The 11,290-nt window shown below is 34.3% G+C and overlaps 1 protein-coding gene across 1 annotated transcript in view; it reads right to left on the bottom strand.

Annotated features, from left to right (window-relative positions):
- LOC149774614 (transmembrane protease serine 9-like) overlaps positions 1-10,964 on the bottom strand; it is a 79,604-nt gene extending 68,640 nt beyond the window's left edge. The window contains exons 1-3 of the mRNA XM_089944947.1: positions 10,853-10,964; positions 7,459-7,699; positions 828-943 (exon numbers count right to left, since the gene is read on the bottom strand). Of these exons, the coding sequence (XP_089801073.1) occupies positions 828-943; positions 7,459-7,699; positions 10,853-10,964 (469 nt within the window). The remainder of the gene's footprint in view (positions 1-827; positions 944-7,458; positions 7,700-10,852) is intronic.
- Between the last annotated feature and the right edge of the window lie 326 nt (positions 10,965-11,290).

Genomic DNA, 11,290 nt, shown 5'->3' on the forward strand with positions numbered 1-11,290 from the left:
TTTCTGAGCAGAGTATAAGTGCATTTGTTCTGAAAAATACCCCTCTTAAACACAACTCTAAATAAATGACCTAGTAATGTTTTTTGAATATCTGTATCTCTGATGAATGATGAATAAACTTGATGAAGACATGAAACGTCCATTAAATTAAACCATTTTTTTTTAAAGTCTAGACATAAAATGACCATGAGCAAAATGTAGAACTCAGTCTGTTAATTTACATTTCATGTTACAGATGATTGTGATGACATTAAATACAACAAAATGAAAATCATATCGCATGTGTTGCCTTGATTTATATTCACACATGATTTTTATTTTTAATTTTGAATTGACCTTTTCCATCATTGGAAATGCTTTCATATTATTCATTTTGAGTTGCTCTTTTGAATCATATGACATGCTTTTACGTTATTCATATTGAATTGTTCTTTTCTTTCATAAGACATGTTTTTATATTATCAATTTTGAATTGGTCTTTTATTTTATAGAATATGCCTTTAGCGACGCATTCCTCGTCAACTTCCATAATATATACCTTTTTTAAGCTTTGCATAGCCAGCTAACTGCATATGTTTCTAATATGGATCATGATTAGAAATGGTCTTACAAAAACTATTATCTATGTAATTGATAGAAAACTATCAAACGTATATACCAGTATATTTACATTATAATGCATATTTTAATCCTTTTGAATCAATGTTGTAAATATTCTTGTAATATGTCTGGTTACGGGCTATAACATGTTTATCCCAAAGCAGGTACAGCATCCAATATATATTATAATGCTATACAGCGAAGTGTGAGATAAACATCCGCGTTACCATTATATCGCTCATGGGTGAAGAAAGAAGCAATCCTAAACTCCTTCTCATGGCTATCATAACCCGTGTTATCGTGGTCACCTGTTCTCACAACGATTTCATCACTCCTGAGACCTCTATGGAAACAGAAACATAAAATTGCACATGCTATTTATACAAGTAGAGATCGTCTTCATGACAGAAAGAATGAGAATGGGAAACCTAAAATTAATGTCCAAAACAGTTAAAGCAATCCAAGAGAAGTCAATGTATTTTACTTTTCTGTTCTTCTTAAAAACTCACTAATATGTTTGAAAAAATTCAAAACACCAACCCGTATCTCTGGAGTAGCATGCATTTCTTGATGACCAATAAGTGGTACGTCCAGACATCATATAAAAGTCTTATTTTGAAAACACCATGTCAGTATGACAATCAATTTAAGGGAAGAGGCATTAACAAGGCTGTCACGATGGCCATTATGTTAGCCATATTGATTGTGAGATTAGAACAATTAACTATAACGATAACTGGACATTATAAGAAGTAATCCAATAACATTTGTAAGCCATAGTGAATGTACAATCTGCACCACTTAATGACAAACTAAATATCATAGGTCCAGTATTGCAAGTAAACTTTCCAATAAAATATTTTTCTCCTAGAATACGTACCTGATTACATTAAAATCAAATATATATGCCTACTATCTCCTCATAACTGCCCGCTCAATTATGGAAATTTGGCTGTTTTTATGTCCATGTTATGTAGACAAGGGCAACAACTCTGCACATTACCGCTCCATTCCACCTACAGGTCCCGCTAATCGTGTGAATGGATGCTTGCATTGTGGGGAGGATTGGTGTGTATTAAAGTAATACGACTGGGTGAGCATTCTTGAAGCATCCTGGCAGAAACAAAACATACTGCAAAACATTGGGTGTCGCCTTCAAATACGTTCCCATATCACATTTCATTTGGAGAATAGGTAATAGGTAGACGGAATGTCCCAACGTATTTCTTTGGTAATTTCTGAGTGCAAAATATTGAAGGTAAACCCTCTCTACTGATTTTTGAGTTCAAGCTGCACAACTAGATTTGACAGGGTATATGTGTGGGAAGAAAAAACAAAGGAAATCATCTTATCGCATACAAATTATGGGTGAATCCATTTCAAGATGTACAGTGTGTTCATATGGAGGTTGCGCTGATCTCATCCTTGTCTGATTGTTGCTTGTGCAAATGAGACTGGACCTACCAGATCCAGGGCTTGCTGCTTTGGAGCTATGTTTGAATGTGCGTGCTAATCACAATGATAAGTCCTGAAGAGTTATGTGCTATTTATCAGGTATATATTCAATAAAGAGGCATGTTTGAGTTCCACAATATGCCCAGTCTAATTTAGATAGCACTTGATCTTACATAATAGTTCCTCTTTGAAAGCCTTCTGGATTGTGTTAATACAAGAGTGAAGTCATAGGTCTCCTTTTCTATTGCACAATGATGGCAAACGATTCTTGATGACGAAACTGGATTGCATCATAAGGACTGCTGATCCATTTCATCAAAACGGAAGGCTGACTGGCTCAATAGTGACTCCATGGAATTAATTGCATGCCAAGGTAGATGTGATCAGGAGAAAGGTTTTGTTTTAAAGAAGTTTCCGCTTCATCAAGGTCAGTGCTGAAAGGGTGAAGTTTTGAAATTCAGGCTTAATATAACAAATGCTATTTTCCACTTTGGAAAACAGTGTGAATGATTAAGGTATACGAAGGCCAAAGAATGAAAAGTCAGAGAGGTCTTTGCTATGACCAAGATCATCATAGCCACAATGATCGAAGGATGTTCCAATATGATAGAATGTTAGCCAACATTTTGTCATAGAATTATAAGAATAAATGACGGCTGCCTATGTGACAGACGCACTCAAATGGAAATTGTGTTATTTTTACTCGTAACCAGTCCTTGAAAACAATGTAAGAGGGGCTCATTAAAGGCTTTTGATACATCAGCACATTCAAGATTTGGAATTCATTCAGAATACCACTGGAATCCATTCTGTATGCTCTATAACTTTTGACTTCTAACTTTTAGGATTCTTTGGGATTTCGAGAAGACTACTCTAAGTTACTTTTAAATTTCCATATGGTGTCTTAAGCAAATAAATTATTCGCTGAATTTTACATACCTGTTTAATTTCTCTTTGTCAGTTGCTTAATTTACTGCACAGCCATAACAACAAACTTGTTCTGAAAACAGTTGCTCTAAAAATGAAGACGTTCATGATAACGTTCATCCCCAAGATACTGACATGAAGGCCTGTGTCCTACTGGTTACTGACAGTGTCGAAGTTTGGTAACAGATGGGCTTTGCATCCAATGAAACTTGCATTTATATACACAGTCACATCCTTTTTAGTGGCAGATTTAATGATATTTATGTTGTTCGCAAAACTTGGTTGCACCATTCATCCAGGAATGATACTATTTTGCTCGTCATGCTGATATTGTAATCGAGTGGCATGGAATATGAGTACACGTGTGAGCTGCAAATGGCACACGTTTAAGTGATACAGTAGGACGATTTGCATCGTTGAGATAGTAAGGCCATCTGCAAAGGTCACATGTAGAGGTGATCCAGGAGGATAAGATCTGCCGCAGCATTACACAGTCTGAGGAGAAACTCCCTCGTTATGATCCACTATATGTAGGAAATGGATTACTTGAGAATGACAATTCAGATGAATGGGAATACGTAAGTGATTACGATATATAAGAAATCCATATTTTGATCATTTAAGATGAATTAGAGCTGATGGATATAGTACTCTTCATATATGCGATATATGAGACATGATATTACTTGCTAGCTTTGAATTTTTGCATTCATCATACCTTGTTATTATAGTTGACTCTGAAATGACACGGTAAGAAATTAGAAACAAAGGATTTTCATAGAGTTAACTACATTAAAAGAATGCCAAAAATATCTCCGCTAAATTCAGGGTGATAAAGAAAAATATTGCCTGCATGATCATGAACCTAAACATGTTCTATTAATATGTGGCCTTGTGTAGGTATGCAATCAAATAACACATAACCTATACAGAAAAATAATGCATACAATATGCTGAAAATTCCATAATAAATCTGAAAAGTAACAAAATCTTTCAATTGATGGGCATGGATTTTGAAAGTCAAAGTGAATACTAATTTCATTTCACTAGTGGGAGCTTAAAACTAGCAGTACTAGGCGGGATATATTGCCCTTTGTCTATATACAAAGCTATTGCCTTTGAGAGGGCTTGATTTTGTTAGATAGTAGGACTTATGCAGCTAGCGTTATTGGAAATGGGTAACGTATTTGAAGGAGAAGATATCAACAAGACCATCTGCTCAGAAATAATTGTGATGAAAAACGTTCAACTTTTCCATTGTGATAGACATAATGTGTGTCAGATCAGTCCTATTTTCATTTAGAACCAACTAAACATTATACATAGTCTCTTCTAGAAAATCCCATTCTGTTAATTTTATGACAATCAATTCAGAAAGAGTAGAAACAATACTACTTTCCAAAATCGCCACTGTGGTTTTCATATTGGATATACAAGTTTTACCGTTTTATTGTAGAACCCAATCAACATCATTATAAGTCTCTCAGTGAAAATCATATATTGATATCACCATCTGTTCAGTACAATAGTGATCAGATGTTCCAATGGTCGCTATAGAGGATTCATTAGTTCTCACATCAACTCCAACGTCATTTAGGACCAAATATGTTTCTATTTGAGTTTTTTCATGAAACGTACATCTTGATATTACCATCTATTTGGGATGGTACTGATACCAAGACATTCACTATATTGGATGCATGAAGGGCACCATTTCATTGCACGACCTTCAAGAAGAATAGTGTACAGTGTAATGGCAATCGTCCCATTAGTTTAAAGGTGATAATATATTTTTGCTAATATATTTGAATCCCTGACAGGCTCATGATGAATGACAGATGGACGTTTTACTAAATGGCATTGAATAACTCCTCTGGTAAATGACTAACTGAGCACATAAAGTGAACAAGGCAACTGCTTCACCTCAATCTGTTATGCTTCCCATTACAGTAATCTGCTTTCCATCAATTTCTATTGTTTCCCATCAATGTGTCATGCTTCCCATCAATGTGATTTGCATCCCATCAATAGGTTATCTTTTTCATCAATGTGTTATGTTTCCCATCAATTTATTTGGCTTTAGAATATGCTTGCAAAATGAGAGGAAAATGTAACCTACGTTTGTAATCAAGGACTATTAAAATGAATATCGATAGACCTATCAAGTTGCATCACTATGTAATTCTTTGGTATCGTGTCACAAGGGACGATACTGTACCAAACAATAAAAAGGCGATGAATCACACTGAAATAATGAAGACACTGCCCTAACATGTCTTTACATTTAAACAATTAACAACACGTTTTTAAAATTAAATCAATGATAAAAAGTACGCTATTCAAAATGCATGTGTCTTTTTAACGTAATCGTAATTACAGAGGTGTATATAACCCATTAACATGTACGTAGTTTTCAAATTAATTTCTGTTACACATGAAAACAATTTACTTATGTTGTCAACGGGAAGTGATAGTTTTAATTCACCGTAATATATTCTCCTTGCAGCCAATCTGTTTTGATCTGTTATTTTAGAGCAACACAGAAAATAAATCGTTTTGTTGTGTAATGGATTCGTAGAGTCACCTCAAATCATTACCAAGTACAAATTTCCGTTTACACTAAACATGTACTGTCTCTCTCTCTCTCTCAACTAAAAATCAATTAATGGCCATGCGTTGGGACAATTTATTTGATAATTAAAGTAATGGCTATACATTAATATTTTCAATTTTCTTTGCTAATATTACCAGTGAAATATTGTGCGAAACGGCAAACAATCAGATTCAAATTTAGTTTATTATGAATGCGGTCTAACAATAAAAAAGCATTTGTTTGTGTGTATTAGGTTTTAAATAAATACATATATAATATGATATAAATTGAAGGAAAACGTTTTCAAAATAAACGAAACTCTATTTGCTGACCAGGCAATACATAACATATTGACTATAACGATTTTTAATCTTTGTTCAATTTTTAAATGCATCAAATGACTGAATATTGTTCATTTTTTTTTCATTTTCTCGATATATTAATGCGTTCTTACAATTTACATACATGGTGAAACCTGGATCAAAAGATGCAGAAAATCTGGATCATCGATTACTCAGATTGGATTTGAAATGTGATAGAATCTTCTATATTGTTCCAATGTTTTTCCACCTTTTATAAATTAAATTTATTTAAATTGTAGAGGAGAAATTGAACCGGCTTGAGCATTAGCTGGTTATCTTTATGTTTTAACCTAGAAAACTTGAGCTGTTACCAAATTAATATGTGCAATGGATCAGTGTCTTAAAGCCTTGCCAACTATTTGCAGAATACACCGTTAAATAAGTGCAAGTGATCCATCTGTAGGTGTGAAAACTTTTCATTCTTAATCAAATTTTACATAGCAACTGTTGGTGTTTTGAAATTAGAGCCAACGCTAATTGTCTCCACTTTATCTTAAATACTATAAGGTAGGTCGTAATGTTGATGCGTGACACATTTTCAAGCCATGAAATACAAATGTGTATATTTCGTCTTAATACATCGACGATGCACGTAATTATTGCTTTTTGCAATTTAGAATACAATCTGTGATGTAGATGACAAGGACCAATCTTTGCTTTAAATCCTGCCCATCTGCAGTTGCACTCACATTATAAGTTTGACCACAGTGGTAAGGTGTTAGTATTGACATCGTTGGTACAATTTTAAGGTAATTTTTATCAAATTCTGGACAGTGGGGTACAGTGACCCAATCTTCATGTACGACATATGTTAGTCTCATGTCCATATATACAGACTAGACAGGAAGAATGGACACAGTTTAATGCAATTTTTAATAAATTCTGGTAATTGTATCACATAAATCTACTGATGCTAAGCAAATCCTCTCTTTCCTAAGAGAAAAACCTAGTATAAATTTGGAGGTAAGATGACAAAATCTAGAGACGTTATTTCAAAGTAAAAAAAAAAAATGTTATATGATTTAAAATCTTGAAATAACTAATACACAATCAAGTCGATCAATTTATGACACCAACCGTGGCTGAGCTTTCTCAACTTCTACCTCGGTATCACTAAGTCGTCCGAATTTGATACATTAAAAAAAATCAGTGTAGCTTTCACCAATATGACTATTATATATCCGACTTATTGAAGTCATCGTATTCATAATTGAAATGCTTAAGACACGAGAAAGTGTTAAATGAAATCAACGGCCTCAAATCTGGAGAGTGAAAATCCGATTCAACAGATTACATCTATATCATAAACAGCAGTGATGTGATGTATTGAAATGATCTTTTACCGAAATGCCTATATTTTGTGATAGAATGTTTTCCAATGAAGATGTCACTCTGATAACAATTCATAAATATCGTATGTTGGCAATACGGACAACTGAAGCAATGTTGCAAATATATAACATATACTTATGCCAAACTATACACTTATGTAAGCAAAACAACAGACAGACCATTACTCACTGAAAGCAATGAGCAGCACTCAGGATCCAGTATTCGCTGAGAATAGTACCACCACAGAAGTGGCTATCATACATAGTGCCTACAAGACGCCTGATCCCAACCTGCCATGGGTTTGCTCCTTGGACTGCATTCTTTCCTCCAATTATCTTCTCAAGTTTTGGTCTTGGAGCTACTTGCTTCTCCTCAGTCACATCCCGCTTGCCGCGCTCCATCAATGGCCTTTGCCCACAGGTTACAGGTCCTGAAGGAGATGGATTATATTACAATTGGTGACATCCCTGCCTAAATAGAAATTCGTGTGCTTGCATTAAGTGATGACTGGAGAAAAATGTGTCTCTTAATACAGTAAGTGAATGTGATTCATACTAATAATTCAAAATACAAAGCATTTCGACAGTAAGTAACCACTTATATCCATTTGTATATCAGATCAACATAAGGCATGTAGTATGTCTAGACGTTTGTGTTTGTGAAAAATTCAAACTGTTTGAAAGGCGATTGAGACTGACCCTTATCCCAACATAAATGTTGACAGATGGGTCAGATGAATCTCATAATAGTATTTTAGGTGCTACTAACAAGATCGTCTTCTCCTGGTCACACAATGAGTCTGCTATATCCGCTTACATTGCTTTGGCTACCCCAGTTCTCTATGTTAAAACTGGTTATTTTATCCACCCTCCCCCATATATATATATATATATATATATATATATATATATATATATATATATATATATATATATATATATATATATATATATATATACATATATATATGTCACTGTGTGTGTGTCGGTATATACTAACTGGCCTACCAATATTGTGTACGATACTTTTAAGGTGCATATTCCTGAGGTAAGGTGATGTTGCTACACTGCATTTGTATGTGCTATCCCTGTTTTCACAGTGATGTAACTACATTTCAGTTTACCTGTTATTCCTGTGCATAATGTGTTGTAGCTACACTGCATATTGGGTGCTATCCGTGTGCTTAATGTGTTGTAGCAAAAATTACTTTCAGGTCCTATGGCTGTGCCCACTGTTTTCAATCTACAATACATTTTAATAGCTACTCTTAATGTGTTGTAGCAACTATGCATTTTATGTGCATATACCTGTGCTTAAAGTGTTGTATCTACAATGTAGCTTAGGTGCATATCTCGGTGCTTTATGTTTTGTCCCTGTAATGTAGTTAAGGTGCTATACCTGTGCTCACTGTGTTGTAGCAACTATGCATTTTATTAGCTATCCGTGTGCTTAATGTGTTGCAAGAAAAATGCATTGTAGGTGCTATACCTGTGCTTAACGTGTTGTAGCAACAATGCATTTTAACAGCAATCCGTGTGCTTCATGCGTTGTAGCAACACTGAATTATAGCTGTTTTCCCTGTGCTAACTGTCCTGTAGCTACTTTGCATTTTATGTGATATACCTGTGCTGAATGTATTGTATCAAAACTGCATTTTAAATGCTATCCGTGTGCTTGATGTATTGTAGCAACAATGCTACCATTAGGCGATGTTCCTATCATATTTCTTTCTACTATTGTTTACGACAGTTACGAATATATCATGTGAATTCTTGCAGATGAAATGTCTGTCCCTCATTTGATATCGTCATTAGTCTTCTTGACTATTATCACAATATGTAGCTAAGTCCAGCAATCGGTTAAAATACAAACGAATTCCACCATTCTGATTGCAGCGATAAACTAAATTGATGGTGAGCCTATTCCCCTTTATTTCGTGGATTGCACGTGGGAGGTTGATGTTAAGTGAAAAGAAACGTCTTTTTGGGTTCCATCCTATGTGGTTTATGTTCAACGTCGTTTCGTAGATTGTTATAATTTTCTAAAACAAATAGCACGGCTGATTTAACATTGAGTTGTTCCTAATGGGTTCGGTCTTTTGGTGTAGCTCCAGACTGATCAATATTCCTCCCTCCATATATCGTTTTTGTCACCCGTAGCTTTTAGTTTTCACCAATATTCTGTTTCAACCTATTATCTGTATTGTGAACTTTCGATCCACAACATACCCACAGTACAAGTGCGACATGAATATAAGACTTAAACAAATTATCTACTTCAGAGATTCGAATGCATGCGTCCTGATGTACTTCATGAGAGAACTATTTTTATAACATTATCTTTTCAACAACGTGAGGTTTTCTTAAATACTTCAAATACATTTCAAGTGCCAGAATGTGAAGAAACTTCCTGTTATATTTAAGCTGTGAAACATGTCTTAAGAGATTACCCAATACAGTAAGGGGGGGGGGGTCCGCTCTGATTTCCTTTTGACCCGGACTATTGAACAAAAGCTCTTTATGTCAATAAACATATTCACCATGATTCAATGTCTTGATCACGATTTCACTTCACTTGAACATGAAACGCTAGGTTCTAAATACAAAATGGACAGGTTAACATTGAACACCAACAAATGAACCTTGTCGAAGTGTGCATAGGTGGATTTTTTAAACGAAATTTCATGAAATAAGGTTGATTACATAATGCTCAAGTTATTGTCGGATATGGAACACCAAAACGTCAATAGTAGTATACAAGTTTGATTGTATACGAACGCATGTATGTATGAATGTGTGTACGTGTGTGTGAGAGAAAGAGAAACGTGAAATTCTCTCCAGGTATAATTCACAATTATCAGGTTGTTTAAATTATCTCATTCTTAATATTCATATCATAATCGAAACTACATTTATATGTTCTCACAGGCAAACAATGTGGACAAGCATTTGTCCAATTTCAAATAGTTCGTACAATTGGAGATTAAATATACATTTTCAGCCGATATATATATATATATATATATATATATATATATATATATATATATATATATATATATATATATATATATACAGTTGTAATAGCTATTTTAAACCACATTGCAGCATATGAATGATTGATACAATACAGACATTTGAATCTCAACTCTTTACTTTAACTAAAAATATATATCTACTTATTTTCTGAAGATATCGTATTTCATCATCCCATGTTTATACACAAGGCATGATATTCAAGGATAACATAACCTTTGCCACTGCCTATTTACATATTACAAAATTACAGAACGTAAGCAACCATATCAAATTACTCGATTCCTCAATATACTTGACATAAGACTGTTTTATAATAAAGTTGTTTTTATGAAAGATTAAAAGCAGAATAGTACACTCAAACATGATTATTCATTACAGATGTATGATTATTTAAACTTTTAAAGAATAACATACGATGCAACATAACAGCATATCGTCAGAAGATAGTTCAACAATCCTGGAATCATCTGATATTGCTTGACTTGTTCTTAATTTTGACGTGAGGCCAATACACGCTCAAACATAGTAGCTGTAATGTTACTTACCTAGAGTGACGGCTCTCATGGTGTGTTTATTCTCGCTGATGTCACGGTGGGAGGGAATGTTAAGAGCAAGGTGAAATCTATTCCCCTCCAATCCATGCCTTTCATGTGACATTTTATTTCCAACAATTGTCTCTTCCAACCCATTGCCAGTTTTGTGAACTACCGATTCACAGCAAATGCATTTGCACCAGTGCGACATGAATGCCAAACATGCGAGAATTATCCATGTTTGAGATCTCACGGCATGCATCTTGATGTATTTTATTTTACCTAATTCGTAATAATACAACCTATTAATATAAAATTATCTCTTTCGTCTGCATGTGTTTCTCTAATACCGCACATATGTTTCAAGTGCTTGGATATGAAGAAACCTCAGGTTATATTGACGTTCTGTGACGTGTCATAAACGGACCAGCCAATGAATTAGAAGGGAAG

Source organism: Sinohyriopsis cumingii, unplaced genomic scaffold, assembly GCF_028554795.1.
Source record: "Sinohyriopsis cumingii isolate HCF-2022 unplaced genomic scaffold, ASM2855479v2 utg000160l, whole genome shotgun sequence".
Classification (NCBI taxonomy): domain Eukaryota; kingdom Metazoa; phylum Mollusca; class Bivalvia; order Unionida; family Unionidae; genus Sinohyriopsis; species Sinohyriopsis cumingii.